Source organism: Merops nubicus, unplaced genomic scaffold, assembly GCF_000691845.1.
Source record: "Merops nubicus isolate BGI_N331 unplaced genomic scaffold, ASM69184v1 scaffold14365, whole genome shotgun sequence".
NCBI classification, from domain to species: domain Eukaryota; kingdom Metazoa; phylum Chordata; class Aves; order Coraciiformes; family Meropidae; genus Merops; species Merops nubicus.
Genome location: NW_008609041.1, coordinates 27,808 through 45,573, shown reverse-complemented (window position 1 = coordinate 45,573; position 17,766 = coordinate 27,808). Strand labels below are relative to the sequence as shown.

At 40.8% G+C, this 17,766-nt stretch overlaps 1 protein-coding gene across 1 annotated transcript; it reads left to right on the top strand.

Moving 5' to 3' along the window:
* Positions 1-685: 685 nt before the first annotated feature.
* B3GALNT2 (beta-1,3-N-acetylgalactosaminyltransferase 2) lies at positions 686-17,735 on the top strand. The gene is made up of 12 exons (XM_008940482.1): positions 686-815; positions 1,277-1,424; positions 2,722-2,822; positions 3,618-3,811; positions 5,254-5,349; positions 9,447-9,557; positions 10,201-10,279; positions 10,948-11,131; positions 12,790-12,915; positions 16,515-16,674; positions 17,100-17,156; positions 17,266-17,735. The coding sequence occupies exons 1-12, from the start codon at positions 686-688 to the stop codon at positions 17,398-17,400; spliced, it is 1,521 nt and encodes a 506-aa protein (XP_008938730.1). The 3' UTR covers positions 17,401-17,735.
* Positions 17,736-17,766: the final 31 nt, after the last annotated feature.

Sequence of the window (17,766 nt, the reverse complement as noted above, 5' to 3'; positions counted from 1 at the left end):
ATAGTGAAGGCCCAGTACCAGTGATGACAAGCCTCCTGAGCTTTAGGATAAATTACACTGAAGGATGTATCCATGAGAAAGCAGGAGGCCCAGACTGGCTCAAGAGTTTTGCAGACAGAACAGTAGGACTTTGCATCTTGTCCACCAGGTTTCTGATAGCTGACAGGAAAAAGAAGCCCAGCAAGAGCATGTTCCCAAGGGGCAGTTGTTCTTCAGACAGGCAGGCAAATATTTAAAGAATGGAAGATGCTGTCAGTCAAAACCAAGGCTTATGTTCTTGCCTGCTTTGTGAGTCACAGTTTCTCAGTTTACTTTGCCTGCAGTGACTTGCTTAGTTCATTGCAGTAACGTTTTTCTAGATTGCTAGTTGTCAAGGTTTAGGGCCATCCACTAGACCTTTAACAGATGCTCTCTATTAAGCTCTCTACCTCCCCAAAGGGGAAGAGAAAGGGACTAACAGAGAGAGACTTATGGATTAGAAAAGAAACTAAAACAGCTTTAATGAAAATAGTAACAATAAGATTAAATATATATAAATATATACAGAACTGGTATTGAACCCAACCCCCCTGATGGCAGTTACCTCACTGCCACCACTGACGCTGTGGAGCAGGCTCTGGCTAAAGTCCCATACTGGACTCAGTGGCAGATGGAAACCAGAGTCAGGAGCTGGATTCAGGAACACATGGATTGGTTTCAAAGGCAGATCAGACAGAGTCCTCCTCAGATACCGGCCGCTGAAGAAGGGAGCTTGATGCTTATGATCCCTCAGCTTTATGCTGAATACGATGCCTATGGGATGGAACACCTCATGGGTTGGTTTAGGGTCACCTGCCCTGCCTGATTCTCCCTGCAGGTGTGGCCTTTTACTGTGTGCACCCTCCAATGTGGCACACAAGATGTAGCAGTGACCTGGGTCTGCACACCATCCTTGGTGGTAACATGGTGCATTATCACTGCTAGAAGCAGACGCTGTCTGTGAAAATCTGCTGTTAACTTCAGACAGTGCAGTTACTTAGAAGAGACAGAGGTGAAAAGTCAAATCACTAAACAGAATCAGTTCTGTTCTAACTCAAACCAGGACACTAGTGAAGGTTTTGGCATGTTGAAGATGTTTCCCTGATTCTGAAGCAAGAATGCAATATTAATTTCACTTGTTTTTAGTGTTTCAGGTTCGCAGTACTCTTGCTTTTGAGATGTATTTTAATTATTACTTGCAACTCAGGCTTGTGGCAATGTGTGCATATCATTAATTTTTGTCACTTTATATTTCTAGGTCCACTGGCCTTCTTTCCTTGGTGGAAGCTGAAACATTATGATGTTATTGTGGGTGTTCTGTCAGCTCGACACAATCATGAACTGCGCAGTGTTATAAGGAGCACTTGGTCCAAGCACCTGAAACAACATCCTGCACTGAGCCAACGGTAATCTCTAGTGTTTTGGAATCTGGGGCTGGTGTGAAGGGATAGTGCTTATGTATCTTGATTGTATATATGTACTTATGTATAGTGCTTAAATATCTTGATTTAGTCTTTTTTTTTTTTTCTTCCTTTGCTTTATCTGTGAGCATCTTGTACTCTTGATCATTTAAAAAATCTACTTAGTGATATATAAGGATACTTCTTGTTCTGGGCTGTGACTGTTTTTTATACAAGGAATAAAATGTAATTGTTTTTGCTGAGTTGCTACTCTTCATTAGTGATGTATAAGAGTTTCCCTTTTCTGTGTTGCAATGTACACTTTGTATAGTATGCAACTTGAAATACCTAGCATTCCAGGATACTTGAAAGCAGGCAGGATCATGTTTGGTGAGAAAACCATGGAAAACTTCCAACAGCCTCAGCTGTAAAGTTTGGGTTTTACCAGGTGCACCAAACTGCTGCAGGGTGACTGACCAGCAGAACCCTTCCTGATTGCTCGCATAGGCCTGAACAGTCACAGACAGCTCTGCTCTTGGTGAGGAAGTTCTGCTGCTGTCCATTCCTAGGAACATTGTCATCTTGATGGGCCTCATCTTGGTACCTGCCTTGCACTGAAAGCCGTTTACCCTTCACAGATTAGGTGGCAGCATGCAGTTTGGAGGGAAGCATAGCTACTTCAGCCATCTGAAAATGGGACCTTTCGATAGCTTGTATGGAGTTCCAGGAGGCTATCTAGTTGCTGAGTGAAAGGCTAGACTCAAGTGGATCCTCCTGCTCTTCATACTGCTCCTAACTGTGGCACAACCATGATTGAGGCTGGAAAGAGCAACCTGTTGCTTTGTTACAACCCAAAATTGAGACATTTAATTCTAACAAATAGTCTGGAGTCCTTGTTCTTGCTTTTATGCCATGTCTTTTTTCTTCTTGCTATTTTTTAAAATTGCCTTTTGAATGCAGAATATTTAAAGAGTCTTGAAATGAATAACAAAGCCAGACAGGGAGAGGCAAGTCTTCAGGATCTTCAGCATTGCCTTAGGTCTTTTTCTGTTCAGTGTGCTGGCTGTCTGAAATCCTGTTCCTAGTTGCCACTCTTCCTGCGTCCTCATTATGAAACATAAAGGGCCAATGTGGGTTTGGAATTGAGCCCCTATGAGGGAATTCATGTGGCTATTAGACATTGCTGATTAAGGGGTTCCAAATCTTTAACCTGTGAAAGACAGGCTGTTGTGATGAACTAAGTTTATTGAAGACGGAGGGAGGAGGGAAGAGAACTGGTGTTAATAAAGCCAAATTATTTTAGTGTCCTTGTCAAGTTTATAATAGGTGCTCATGGTTGTGCTGTGCCACTGGATGACAGAGAAGACCCCTACTCCTGCAAACTTCTGAACATCAGTAACCCAGGTATAGAAGTTAACTTATTAAACGTCTTTTCTGAGAGTCGTTCGGTGTGCAAGGTACCAGTCTCAAGTGTCAGATGGACTTCTGGGTGACAAAGTGCATTCTAAACAAGTCTGGCTGATTGGGTTTTCCAGATTCCACTCTAGAGAGAGCAATTAAGAAATGTACAGTGGGGGGAAAATGCTGCCATACAAAAATTCTTGACTAAAATTGTAAATTCTTCCTGTCTTTCTTTTTCATATTTAATTTTTGCCTTTTAATTGCAAGTTAACTAAGGACTTAAGCCAATAATTCACTGTAAAATGAAACTTCTGTTACTTTCTCATTGAATGGCAACATTCACTCCTTAACCAGTCTCCAAAGAATAAATGGTACCTCGGGGCTTAGGGAGATGATAAAGCCCAAAAGCAGGCAGCTGAATTAAGTGGAGGTGTATGCCATTTGGATACATGCAGAATTATTTTAATATGATAATATACAGATATTCATGCAGTCAAATAGCATTTTTATCTTCACTCTGTGGATTTATTGTGTTTCTAGTCTTTTCCCTGTGGAAATTGACTTGCAGTATTGACTTGCCACTGCTGGTAGCCTGCAGATTGCTGCATCACTCTGGGTTTCTCTTTGCTGCAGTCTGCAGCCAGTTGTGTTTTCTCCTCCAGCGTTTGATTGTCCTTGTGCACTTGAGAGCTGTGCTAACTAATCAGAATCCACTGCATGTTTCCAATGTGCTTGTGTGTATCCAGTTCAAGACCTGAAGTCTTCTCACATCACCTCTGTCCTTTCTTTTTCATATAGTACTGAATCAGGAAATTGAAGCTTTCAGTCTCCCTGAGGATGTACCTTCTGTGCTATCTGAAGACAGAATTGTCAGTGTGAACTTCCGTGTACTTTACCCCATTGTCATTACCAGTCTTGGGGTATTTTATGAGGCTGATGGGGTGGGATTCCAGAGGAACATCACTGTAAAACTGTACCAGGCAGAACATGAGGTAGAGTATTGTGGTTATCTGTGGACTAAAACATGTTGTCTCTTTATTGTGGATTAAATTCTTATAGAAAGCGAAATGTTGTGTTGATGATTTAGAAGAGAGCACTTAACTGACAAGCATAAGAATTGTATTTTTCTTCTGCTGCATTGTAAATTCTTTTTTTGCAGAGATATAGATGTACACACACACACATATCCCAGATGAGGAAAAGATGAAATCCATAATGAGTTAATTTAAATGCCCTTTTCAAAGAAAACTTCTATCTAATTCCAAGACACCATTTTGATTGCATTTGAGGTTCTAAAGTATTGATAGGTATTAAGGAATTAAAAGAAAATCAAATGTTGAATATATTTAAAACAGATGTGCAGAAAAACATTTGCCTTCAGGCAGAGAGATACAAGGCAGCTGTAAGTTTTTCTTGTCTGTGTTCTGGCAAAACATTCTGAGATTTCTAGAAATTGGTATTATTTACAGGTAATAATCAAGCTTCAATGAGAATTCCCTCCAATCCCAAGATGTTATGGGTTTAATAGAATAGCTTAGTGCTAACCTGGAGGAAAAAAATAATTGAGTATGATTGTTGTATTTGGTATGTTGCATTTATCTCTATCAAGGGGCCAGTTTCAATGAATGAAAAATTCCTCACTAGTGCTGCTAGAAAAGGTATAACCAAAATAACCATGTCTACTTGGCAGGCCAATTTCAAGACTTCTGGCTATGCTACAGTAGAAAGAATTTTAAATTTAAGCTAACAATTAAAATTAAGTACAGAAACTATACTGAATTTTATGGCTTTTATGATGAACTTCCAAAGATTTGGGTTTATAATAGCAAAGAAACCCCTATCCTGTGTTCAAGTTTGTTTGCTAAATGGTAGAAATCTAAATGTTGAGAGCCTATTAAGTTGATCTGCATTAGCTTTTTACTTCCACTGGAGGAGAAAAAGTAGTCTCATGGGAGTGCTTGGAGACCATTTTCTGAGGATTTGGACTCTGGCAATGGAGCGTCTTTATGTTGTTTGTTATTATCTAAGAGCCACTCGGTGGCCTATGTAATATAGTAGCAATTAAGTTTTAGGGGTTAACATCCTCTGTTGCAATTAATAGTAGTGAGCTACTTAAACTGAAATTAGGAAGACTGTAAACTGGGAGGTGTGTCTGAGTCTTCCGGATGATGTGCTGTGTTGGTTGGATTCTGGTTGGTTGGATTCAAACAACTTGCACTCGTTGTTTGCACGTCCATTGTTGTTTGCTTCCACCATACCAATCCCACACTTGAATTCTGTGAAGTCTGAGACCATTGTGAGAATAAAACCTCCACTGTTTCATAGAATCAATAAGCATGTTTCCATTGTAACCAACTGAGATGATCAAGATTTGCATAATCTCACAACACTTCTAATGTGTGGTTTATTTTTCTTTCTTTTCTGTCATTCACAGGAAGCTCTCTTCAGTGCTCGCTTTAGTCCACCGAGCTGTGGAGTGCAAGTGAACAGGTTGTGGTACAAGCCAGTAGAGCAGTTCATTTTGCCAGAGGTATGTGCAGTTACCAAAACAGCCTGCAGTGCTTTTGACTAGAGAGATTGGCTGATACAACTGGCCTTTGCTTGAGGCAGGAGAGGGCAAGTGAAAGCCTCTAGAACGTTACTTGAGGGGGTATGCTGAAATCCAGAATTTCTTTTTCACCATCTCATTATCGCCAGTAGTTATAAGGCAAAAGGCTGAAAAATACAAATGGATTAAAAAATGACATTGACAAATAGTACCAATTTCAGAAACCTTTTCATTTTGAGTGAAAATTGTACCTGCTTCAATTCTGTGGGAGAGTTCACTGGAGAATGGGACACTTGTTTCCCCCTCCTTCTTTTTCAGACAGTAGTACACAAGATAGAGAGGGGAGGAGCGCACAGATTTCTAGGGAAGAGCTGGAAAAGAGGTTTCTGCTTCTGATAACTTGGACACAACAGCAAGATTTTGTGTGTAATGTTTGCAGTGATGGTATTAGTTGAATAGTTATAATTTAGACGCTGTTACTGAGGGCTACTGAAATTTTGGTCATTCATTTTCTGGCAGCAATCGTAAGGAATTTTTCATTCATTGAACCACGCAAGGGAACGAGAATTAGAACTTCAGGAAGATCTTTAGTAGGGTCTAGATGGAGTAGATGGCACAGAGAAGACTGACATTTTGGTTTTTAAAACCTGCTAACGTCCTATGGCAGAAGTGGCTTCTCTTTTTTTTTTCCCCTAAATGAGCACCCCTCAGGAATTTGGAAGAAGACTGCTTCTGCTTTTTGGACAGTAATGAGCATTAGTGTTCTTGATTGTCCTGAGATACCATTAGCTAAGCTAATGAGGTAGAGTCTAAAATCTTTTTTTCTTTAATCCTCTTTGGGATTGGGGCTGCAGTCCAAGAGTAGCATTTTGCTATAGAGGATATGGAGTCTACTTGTGGCTGCTTAGGAAGGAGTGTGTTTAAACTCAGAAGGAACAGAATATAGGCAGAAAAAGCCTGATGTTGTTACAGGGAAGGTTTAGTGAACACGAGTTGACTTGGAATGAGAATTCTAGTTCAACAGACCCTCCCGGGTAAAAGGAATTGTTCCTGGTGGGCTGGTGATCTCTCATGAGATGTGTCAGCTGCCACTTTAGGCTTTTTCTCTTCATTTAAGTATCCTTCTATTAGACTGGGCCCTTGCTGTTATTTCTGTTTGTTGTCTTTGGGCCTGGGTTGTTTTATTATGCAATAAATTGTTTTGTGAAAGAATAGAGCAAGAGAAGACTGAAGTGGGAGGAGAGGACTTCTGGGGCCAGTTTAATCATTCATTTATGCCTCTGGCTCTAGAAGAATGCATGCATTTGGAAACTTTATTTTAAGGGAAATCTGAAGGTGATTAATTGGTTTATCATCTTAAACATTTTTTACTCAATACTGTGCAAGTTTATGCTGGCAGGAGACCTCTTGGGTGCACAATAGTTTGTGCATATGTTTTGACAAGCTAATTTGAAACCAAAATGATTCAGGGATTTTTACTTTTTTAAAGAGAGTATTGTTTACCCACTAATTCGGTGGAATAACATGTAAGACTTTGTTCCAAGATACTAAAATTCTAGGCAGTTGTAATTTTGCTATAAATGATTGCATTTTTCCTGAGAAGCAGATGGGAAGTATTTCGTTTATAAAGGGGATATTAGTATTCATATATTTCTTTGTGTGGGCTTCCTTAATCTGACTTGCCGTGCGCTGAATGCTTACAGGAGAACATGATGTTTCTAATGTAGATTAATAGGGCTTGTGCACAGCATGTAGTCTCCTGTGATACTTAGGATGCTGAACCATACTAGATGATTCAGAGCAGATAGGACGCCCACATGTTCCTATCTGCTTGTTTGAGAGCAGTAAATTTAGTGAACTGTTTAATTGTCTCAGGATGGTTTCTGAGACAGTATCTCTTCTCTGCCTTCCACCTTCAAGCAGTAATGGATTGTCCAGACTGCTGAAGAGCTTCATTTATCTTCCAGCTGCAGTGCTGCTCTTTTGGCTCATTTTGGGGAAAGGGAGGGAAATGCAGCATTAGAATAAGCATCTGTCAGGCCAGATTGTCAAAGACAGAATCAATCATTCAGCTTGGGAACGACTGAAAGCACGGAGGGGCAGAAGCCCTAGCAGATAACTGGAACTCACACAGGGACTCTTACAGCCAAGTCTTAGCAATGCACTTATTTTGTCAAACGCACAGGCCGCTTGCATGAAAAGGGGACTCCGTGCTGGGCCTGTTCTGTGTTACTAGTGGGGAGCAGTTGGAGGAGCAAAAAGCACCCTGCGCTTCCACGTCAGGAGAGGGTTTGGCAGGGCTGCACCTTACGTCACGGCACCTCTTCGGGACTCGCTGCGGCAGCAACGAGCCTGGGATTTAAATGGCAAAACCAGATGATGTAGTCTCGGGTGTGCTCCTCATGTTTTGCTTTAAGCATTTCCAGGCCTTCGCTTTCATTAAGCAGCTTAGAGAAAGAATAGCTGAAGGATGAAGTCATTAGAAAATTTGCTTACAAGTCTGGCAACCTGCAAAGTAATGACAGTTTGCAGCTTTAGGACACCTTGCAGGTGTTTTGGACATGTACTGATTAAAACTCTCAGTACATGTTTGAACTCAGTATCAGTAATAGTCAGCGGTGAGAATTTTAATGGTTTTGTTGCTGAGGAATGAAAGGACTCTCCGGATCACTAAACAACCTGCCAAAGGTTGTGTCTGTAAAACAGGCACCAAAATGGGATTAGAGCCCAGTCCCTACAGCAGAAAACATTGGAACGGGAGGTGAAGCCACTGCAAATGGAGAAACTGAGCCTGTGGTGGGTGCAGGGTGTTCAGGTGTTCTGCCGCTAAGAAAAGTCTTAGTAGTGCTCCATTTGTTTTGATAACTGACAGGTAATTAAACAAAAAAGGGGAAGGTATTGAGCATGCACGTCAGGCTTGAATAAACTCTGACGGGCTCCATTATTAGATTATAAAACTGGCATTATAAGTAATAAATGGGAGACTTGTAAGATACATAGTTGTCTGGGGAATGTTTCTGGAGTACAGTGAGGCTAAAGTGGGGAAGAGCTGAGAGGCTAATACAAGTAAGCAGACTTTCTACAGCAACAGAGATATATCTACAAGTATCTGAAACTAATGGTTTCTCTGTTCCAAGGTCTGCACTAACTACTAGTGTTTTTCCCGTGAAATTAGAAGAAACAAAACGGAATGCTCTCATGTAGCAGTGAGGAGTAGACCCTACTACCCTATAATAACTTGTCGTAGGGGTGAAACTGCCTTAAAATATTAAAAAATATAATACTATCAGTACACTTACTTGTACAATGTACCACTTTCCCTTTGCATGTTCTCAGGGGCCTTCAGGAAAGTCTTATATAAAACGGGTAATAGTTGGACTGTTAGATGGATTAGTTTAAAGTTGAGATGAAATGTTCTTAAATGCAAGAATTAGCACATATGCACACATATATAAAAAACATGGAGTGATGTAACTTGACAGTTAAAAACAGAATTTTTTTTAGATATTCACTTGTTTTTCTACTCTTTTCCATACCAGCCAAGATGTGAGGTCAGAGTTCTGTGACTCTCCTACAGTAGCTTGTGACAGCTTTGCCAGGATAAAGGTGGCTGCATTTTCCTTGTGAGTTTTGCTGATGTCAGGATTGAGTCTCTGATCTCTGGTTTTGGCAGATAACTAAAAAGCAGCACCTATTCCAAATATCTTTTAATGTATTCTCTTTGTATTACGGGATTTTATAGTTTATTTTTGAAAATTCACTTCAGGTCACCCTTAAATGCCATGTTAATGATGTTAGAAAGCCAAAGCCTTTTATGTTAGACTTCTGTTAAAAGTTTGATGTTCCTAATATAGAGATTCATGATTAGTCTTAAGAGCATGATTATGTTACTGAGGTTTAAAGACTTATTTCTCTTACGTGTAACTTACTTTTACTGAAGTGTAAGTAAAACATCTGTGTTGTATGGTCAAGCTCTATGTTGCATTAAGTTGACTTAAAAAAAACAAAACCAAACAAATTGATTTTCATCCTTTGAAGACTTTGAATATTTGGATAACAGTGTTCTGCTCTCTTGCCAGAGTTTTGAAGGTACCATTGTGTGGGAAAGCCAGGATCTTCAGGGCCTCGTTTCAAGAAACCTTCATAAAGTGACGGTGAATGATGGAGGGGGTGTTTTCAGAGTCATTACAGTGAGTCACCTCACCTGCACTTCCACCATGTTCCTGTTCTTCCTATAAGTCTTGGGCTTTTCGCATTTTGCTTTCCTGTGTTTCTCTGTAAATTGTTAATCAGTTTGGCTTCGCCTCTTGTCTCAGAGGGGAAATTTGCTTTGTCTGGGAAAAGGACAAGGGCATGCAAAAACTGATGCAGGGAGTAAAGTTCATCTGTTGTCTTTGTCAGGTGTGAAGTAGTATCAGTGTATCGGAGGTGGCAAAATGTGGGTCAAAAATGCTGTGCTAAAATCCCAAGCAATGTGATTAAGGCCTGGTTTTTGCTTTTTGGCAGTATATCTCTTCCAGTCAAAAACTGCTTAAACATGCTGTGCCATTTAGCCAGAATAACTTCACCTTGTGCTTTCAGCTTTGAAACTCGTTGTCTAAAAGTTCAGTAGTACTGCTAGTTTTGGGTGAAGCTTCAAAAAACACAAAACCTTACAATTAAAAATCTTAGGAATCTTAGCCTTTCATTATGCAGGTACCTAAACCAGAAGAGCTTTAAACTATTTTCATTCTCGGTTGCCAGAAAACTACACACCTTAAAACTTTAGGGAAAAACACATCCACAGTGAGAGATGAACAAATTTATTTTTTGCCATTAATGTGTCTCTAGCAGGCAGGAGAAGGCTTGCTGCCACATGAACTCACAGAGGGTGTGGAAGGAATAGCGGGTGGTTTTATCTATACTATTCAAGGTAAGTTTGCAAAATGTAGAATCACATTTGATGTTATGATAAAACAGGAACTTTTGCATTTCTGAGGTAAAATTTGTGCTATCTTTATGAACTTGATTATCTTAGGTTTTCTTTTAGGAGAAACAATTAATTTATTTGTTTTTTTTATGCCCATCAGTATTCTTGCAATATTTCTTTAGCTTTTACCTTCAGTCAGTTATGTGATGTGGTTCAGTAGAGACCACATATGCTACATCAAAGCAATGACAAATTTATTACATTTAGCACAGGAATTTTTTGTTTGTTATGGTGTTTAGTTTTTTATGCCAGATATATGTACTGAGGAGTAACTGATGTTAGCAGTCACTTTTTTACTCTACTGGTAAGAGTAATAGTGAATTCCTAGACAGGCCGTTATATTAAAGAACCTTAAAAAGCTGAATCCTTTTATGGCTGAAAAGGAAGAGAGTACTGTTTTACTTTAAACTGTCTGTATCAGGCCTTACACAAAAATAGATTTCTGTGTTGTTCTACAACTTTTAACATTTTGCAGAAATTTTTCAATTAATTGTAGCATTTTCATAACCTCATTGAGTTGAACTCTTCTTCAGATTGATGTTGTCAGCATGTCATGTACAACCCAAGAGACAGTCTGGATCTGTGTCTAATGATGGTGCTCTTTCCTTCAGAAGGTGATGCTCTTTTAAAAAGTCTCCATACTCGCCCAGAAAGGTTTACAAGTCACATTAAAAATCTTGAAGAAGAAGATGCTTTATTGAAGGAAGAAAGCAGTACCTATGACGATATTGTTTTTGTAGATGTTATTGACACTTACAGAAACGTTCCAGCCAAGCTGCTGAACTTCTACCGATGGTAAGTTGAAAACAAAGTATTCTCTCTTAGAATGTTGCTGTTCATAGTGCAAGGTGATCCAGTATGTTACATTACCTGACAGGTTCCATGAAATACATGCCTTACGTGACTGATTTCATTAAGCTGTACTTCTCTCTCACATTTTTGGGGGGATGTAGTGAGTAACATAACAGGATCTGTATTTCTTGAACGCTGAACCTAGGTGCCTCAAATAAGCATGAGCTGGCAAGACAGGCTTCTGCTCTAGGAGTCCAGGTGTGAAAATTTTGCCATCTCCTTGTAATTTCCTTTGATTTCTTTGAGTGAAAACTAGCAGCTTTAGTCTTTCGAAGGATGCCTTTTGGCCTGCTTGTGTACTTAGTGTTTCAATTTGTGGCCATTGACTCTTGTGCTGTTGCTAGGCACCACTGAAAACAGCCTGGCTCCCTCTCTTTACACACTCCCTTCAGGTACTTGTATACATTGATGAGCTCCCTGCTGAGCCTCCTCTCTCCAGGCTCAACAGTCCCAGCTCTCCCAGCCATTCCTCTTAAGAGATGCTCCAGTGGCTTAATCATCTTGGTGGCCCTTTGCTGGACTCTCCATCCAGTATGTTTGAGTCTCTCTTGTACCGAGGTACCTAAGACTGCTCACTGTACTCCAGATGTGGTCTCACCAGTGCTGAGCAGAGGGGAAGGACAGGCAGCTTGTGTACAGGGTGGGGCAGAAGGTTGAAAGGAAGAATTTTCACAGTATATTTCATTTGTGATGAATGTAATAAGGTATAACTTCTATTTTGTAATTCTCGTTCTTACGCTGAGGCAACTGTTTCAATTAATTGTTGTTGCTGTGGAGTAAGAAATACAGCTGACAGTTTTAGTTGCTTGCAAGATTATGCACTTATTTAACAAACTTCATGGCTATGAATGTAACTCAAAAACTGAAGCATACTTTCAGTTCTAAAAAGGGAGTTTAAATGTAAAGATTTAGGTCTTTGTGGTCATTTCTTACAGGTTAGCAAATTTTTCCAGATTTAGTAATAAAGGTCTTAAGGAAAATGCCTTTCTTGTTAAGAGAAATTACCCTTAAAAACAATGTTGCTTGATCAGCCTAGGAATAATCCCTAGAATTTTAAGCTTCTTTGGTTATTTTACAAGTGACAGATATTCCGCCATTTCAAAGAGTTAAAGATTACTTTTTTGCACAAAGAGTGCTTTACTGAGGAAGAGCGAGTACCAAGTTGTTTTCACAGATGTTTTACAACCTTCTACAGTTGTATTGCCTTTGGACTGACTGTTTCATCCTGAAGAGTAGGCTACTGACAGGTAGCCACTTGCTTTTAGCAGCTGTGCTGCCATCATCATCAGGGATTCATATCCTTCTGAGGGCAGATTCGTTAATAAATGCACCATCTGTCCTGGAGAACAAAACTTCAAGTTTTAATTCAGCTCGTACACAAATCCATGTTGTAAGATCATCATAGGATGCAGCTGCATCTCCCTTCAATAGGATGAGCAGTCAGCCTTGGTCAACAGGGAAAACATTTAAAAGTCAAGGGTATGAAAGATGTTCCTTTTCCTTCCCCCTCTGCTTCCTAAAAACCCTTGTGGAGCGTTCTGTTGTGTAACTAATTCGTGGGCTGCAGCTCAGCATCTCATCACTTTTCTTTTTGGCTACAGGACAGTTGAATCAACGAGTTTTGATTTGTTGCTGAAGACAGATGATGACTGTTACATTGATTTGGAGGCTGTTTTTAACAGGATAATGCAGAAAAAATTGGACAGGCCAAACATTTGGTGGGGAAAGTGAGTTGTTTTTGTTTTTGTTTTTTTTTTTAAAACTTGTCTTTAAGAGATACCATGTCTTTAGTGAACAGTTTACTGCTTTCAGTCTGTTTTCATGTGAGTTCCCCTTTTCTACCCTATGGAAGCTGGTTATAAAAAGCAGAACTTTTGTACATGTAGAAATTTGAACCTCAGAATACACAAATCAGTCCCTCACAACAGCTTTCCAGAGTGTGCCTTTACAAGGAGTTGACTTGCTGAATGTCTTGCCTAATTTTAACGTGTCATGTATGTCTCTGCCATAGTACTTAAGTAAATAAAAGTATTCCAGCAGTACAGTGATGTTAAAAGCCAGTACATACTATAATTATGTTACTTTTTTGAAGCCGATGATTTTTTTGCTGGGTTGAAGAAATGGGGTAAACATAAGAAACAAAATTGCCTTTATAGCCTGCACTTTATTTTGAAGCCTGTGAATGACAGGTGTTGCTACCCATTTTGCTGCTGTCTGAAATGGTAGATGTGATTCATGAATTCTTGAGTGAGGTTCCTCAGCCTCTATCACCTTGTGAATAACTAGGAGGCTCCAAATAGCCCATCTCTTCCACCTATGGCACGTGTTGCTACGCTGGTGGAACCAATGTGGCAGGATGCTACACTGCTGTACCATTTAATATCCCACAGTGGCACCATGTGTCTCCCTGTTGCCATCTCATTGAAGCAAAGCTGCCTTTGCTGCTCAAGGTGACTCGCTTTACAAACCTGGTGCTGACTCTTGCCTACCTGTAAGGTGATTTAATAAGGTGTGTGTGGAATAGCTGGCTATCTTGTGATGATCTCAAAGATCTGAGTGGTGGGCATCCATTCCCTAGCCTGTACAAAAACCCTGATTGCCTGGTGCCTGTCAATTATTTGGGGGCTGCCTTTACCACAAGGCAAGGCCAATAGTGAAGATAAGATAGGTTCATTCTAGCAATGTAAAAGGTCAGGAACTCGATGACAATGTGGAAGCCAACTTGCAAAAGCAAAAACAGCACTTTGTGTAAGCAGCCTGGGCTACTGTTCTGGCTGATGTCGGGAAAGCTCTTCTGGAGTATCTTCTTGGCTGTAAGATCTGACAATGTGTTAGAAAGGTATCTCCCTCCTTCTCCCTAGTGCCCCTATCTATGCAATGGTATGTGTCCCTACCATTGTGTTGCTGCCTACTATGGGGCTGCTCCTTGGACAGAGTTTTCTGGTTATGTGTTCAGCTTTGTGGGTAAGCATTGGGTGTACAGGAGGCTTCTCGGTGTTTTTTGGGGGGACCCTTCCAAGCTCTCCTTTTCAACTTAGTGATCCCTTGTATATTTAGACTTGAGCGTTAGTGGAAGGGCAAATGAAATGCTGTTAGGATTCTCTGAGAGCTGGTTCTGGTCTGGTCTGTGGAGACCTGAACTTCCTGAGCAGAAGGTGAGTGTATCTGGCCCTTGCAGTGATGTTATTGATGGTCTACCTTCCTTCTGCTCCTCTGAACATGTGTCCAAGAACTGACTTGGCGTTCTTCACCTATACCTTGTTAAGCTCTCTCTAGTTCAGACAATTTGTTTGTTGTCCAGTGTTCCTTATAATCTGTTAATACTTAATTCCTGTATTACTAGAGAAACTTACTGGGAATTCTTGTGAACTCTGAAATGAACAGTTTACTGTGGCAGAAAACAAGGATGAGATCTCAGTGAAACTGGGAATGGAATGCTTTGGACTGAGCAGCACTTGCATGTGCTGTCAGTTAATAGCCCTCTTCTGATACCATTTCATATTCTTGTAGTTTTGTGCCATTTAAAATTTTTCTCTAGCTAATCTAGAGCACTTCAGAAAAATAAATGGTCCAGGTATTCTACTTCAGGACTTCGGCTCATCCTGGAGAAAGCATACTTATCTTGAGGTACTGCTGCTCTGTTCTTTGACAGCTGCAGTCAGAAGATCAGTCACCCTCAGGCATGGGAGCAGTGCCTGTGACAGATCACCGACTGTGTCTGCAAATGGCCGAATCTATGGTGGGGTACACTGTGCCAAGCTGATTCTGGCCGAGGCTGAATCTAGTATGAATGCTGTAAAGGAAAAGGCAGTTCAGCTGAAGTTGGCTTTTATACCATGCTATGGAAAGCAGGGGGAGTTCAGAGTGGCACCTTTCCTTGACCTTCTTTAGGCCAAAAATAAACTTCAGATACTCCAGGTTTTCCATGAAGAATGTTTCATTTGTAATCTGAACCTCCCCTTTTCCTGGGGTCTAAGATACACTGTTGAGTGTGACGTGCTTCATGTTCTGATGTGTTCCTGGACGATGGCCTTAAAAGAGCCATCGAATGAACCTGAGAGGATGGCTAATGCTTTCTTCTGCAGAGAGAAAAATCAGTCTTGCTGAGTCTTGGGGTAGAAGTAAAATACCAAGTAATTTTATTAGGTTACTGATAAAAGGAAGAGAGAAGAGTTGGACAAAACATCACCTTTTCTGTGTCTGAAGAATTTTATGTAGAGGGGACGTCTTTGAGTGTAAAGTCTCTCATAGTCACAGCCTTCAGGTAAGGCAAGTGTGAGGTGTAGTGAACAGTGCTGAAATCACTGCAGATTAGCAGAGCAGGTGCCCTCAGTCTGGAGGGGGTTGTACCTTTAAGTGGAAGATACTGAGTCTAAAGTGAATTAGAGTATCAGATGTGACTTATCTACTTGGTGCTTTAACATGTCAGCTTCAGCTATGAAGGTGTAGACTGATAACAGATCTGCCACTCAACTGTAGTTCCTCCCTTATGGGGCTGTTGTCTGAGGTGACAGTTCTTTGTAGCTCACTAAAGCTTGTAGCTGCTTGTGCTCGTAACCAAATTCGGCAATCCTTGGACCTGCTTGCAGAAGCAGGGAGAACCTGCTGCACTGGCACGTTTACACCACTTCGCTGTGAGCGCAAGAAGTACTTGCAGGTCAAGAGGGCTGTAACATCAGCCTGTTAGGACTGCAGGCAGAGCACTGATGGCTTTCTGCAGGCCTCCAGCAGCACGTAGTCTTCCCTAGAGAGGCAACAGGCATGAAAGCTTTTTGTAATTGAGTGATGGCAGCCTTGGTTGAACAGCCACTTTGTTGTGTTTCATTTGGAAAATGGTTTAGAGAAGTCATATAAAACCCCAGTACTTTGCCATGCTTCCTGGATTTTAAGCAGTCACTTGTTTTATCAGGAGTATGGGTTGTATAGTAGCCACGTGCTACTGGAGGCACCACCTTTGTGTCGCCCTGATTAACCAAAGGGGGTTGGACAGATGTGCCTGTTGCAGAACGCAGGAAAGGGCCTGGATCAAAGCCCAGCAGCGGGTGCAGATGTGCTGAAGACCTGACCCTCAGTATTGCCTTTGTTTTTGTTCTCAGAACTTTCTCTTCTCACCCAAGACTGAGACTGAGCAGTAGTCCTACTTTCAGCTGCTCTGTTCGATTAGATGCGTGCCCTAAAGAAATATGGCTGGAACTATAATAAGGATCACCTTCTTACTTCTTCTTCTTAGTATTGTCTATTACCATCATTATGTCAGTGGTTAGCTCTGTTCATAGGTTTCACAGAGGGCTTTGTGTAAACATCTCACATCTAACATGCTCTTCAGTTTCAGACTAAATTGGGCAGTTGATCGAACCGGGAAATGGCAAGAGCTGGAGTACCCGAGTCCTGCATATCCAGCCTTTGCTTGTGGATCCGGCTACGTCATCTCCAGGGACATTGTTCAGTGGCTGGCAAGCAACTCTGAAAGATTAAAGACATACCAGGTGCTAAAGTGTTGGTTCAATTTTTCTGTTTTCAACTGGTGTGGGAGAACAGCGTGTGTACTGGATGAGCTGGAAAGGAGGTAGCTCCAGCGTTAGTGCTGGGTTCTCCTGGTGAATGCTGGCTTTCTGCCGGGCTTTTGGTCGCTTTGTGTAGTGTCTGGTTTAGGTCAAAGCGCAACTGTTTTGGAATGAGAACCTCTGGAGCTGTAGTCTTGTATTTTTTTTTTTACTCTTTTAAGAACAATGTATTATCACAGGAGAGCTAAGAGGATTAATTTAACACCTCTAAGTCAGTCAAGCATGTGTTTTTGTAGTTAACATTTTTTACTGATGGTACCTAATGAAACTTATCCTGGGTCACAAAGTCACGATGCATGCTTTCCTGCTGCTAATACCTGTAATTTTCATTTTATGTGTTGTCTTAGGGTGAAGATGTGAGTATGGGCATCTGGATGGCAGCTGTAGGACCGAAACGATACCAAGTAAGTCTGAAGAAATTCCCCCTGCACCAAGTTCTTCTTGGAAGTGAAGATTGTTAAGACTGAAGCCTATGTAAGAAAACTATTATTGAACTGATTCTCTCTCTAACAGGATAGTCTCTGGTTGTGTGAGAAGACATGTGAGAGTGGCATGCTGTCTTCCCCCCAGTATTCTCCACAGGAACTGACGGAGCTCTGGAGATTAAAGGAACTGTGTGGAGATCCTTGTAGATGCGAGGAAAGATGATGGACTTGCTTTGGAAAACAGGGTAGCATAGACTGATCATGGAAAAGTGTCCATTTGGATTCATTCTTGGAACAATAAGGAATATTAAGGTATCGTTTAGTGCTGGGTTTCAACTCAAGTAGAACTATTTGCACATCCCTTTTGATAGTTACCAAGTGGACTGATACTATTAATTTTCTATAGTATAGATGTTGATCTGACAAAAAATGTTTAGGAGAAAAAAACCTCCTTTTTATATAAAGTCAAAGACTACTTGTAATTAATAAATGCACATAAGAATGCCAACTGGCCTGTTTTTTTTTAAATTAAAGTACTACTGATTTAATTCTGTATAGAGCTGTGCTAAGCACCAGGGCATCTGCTGCA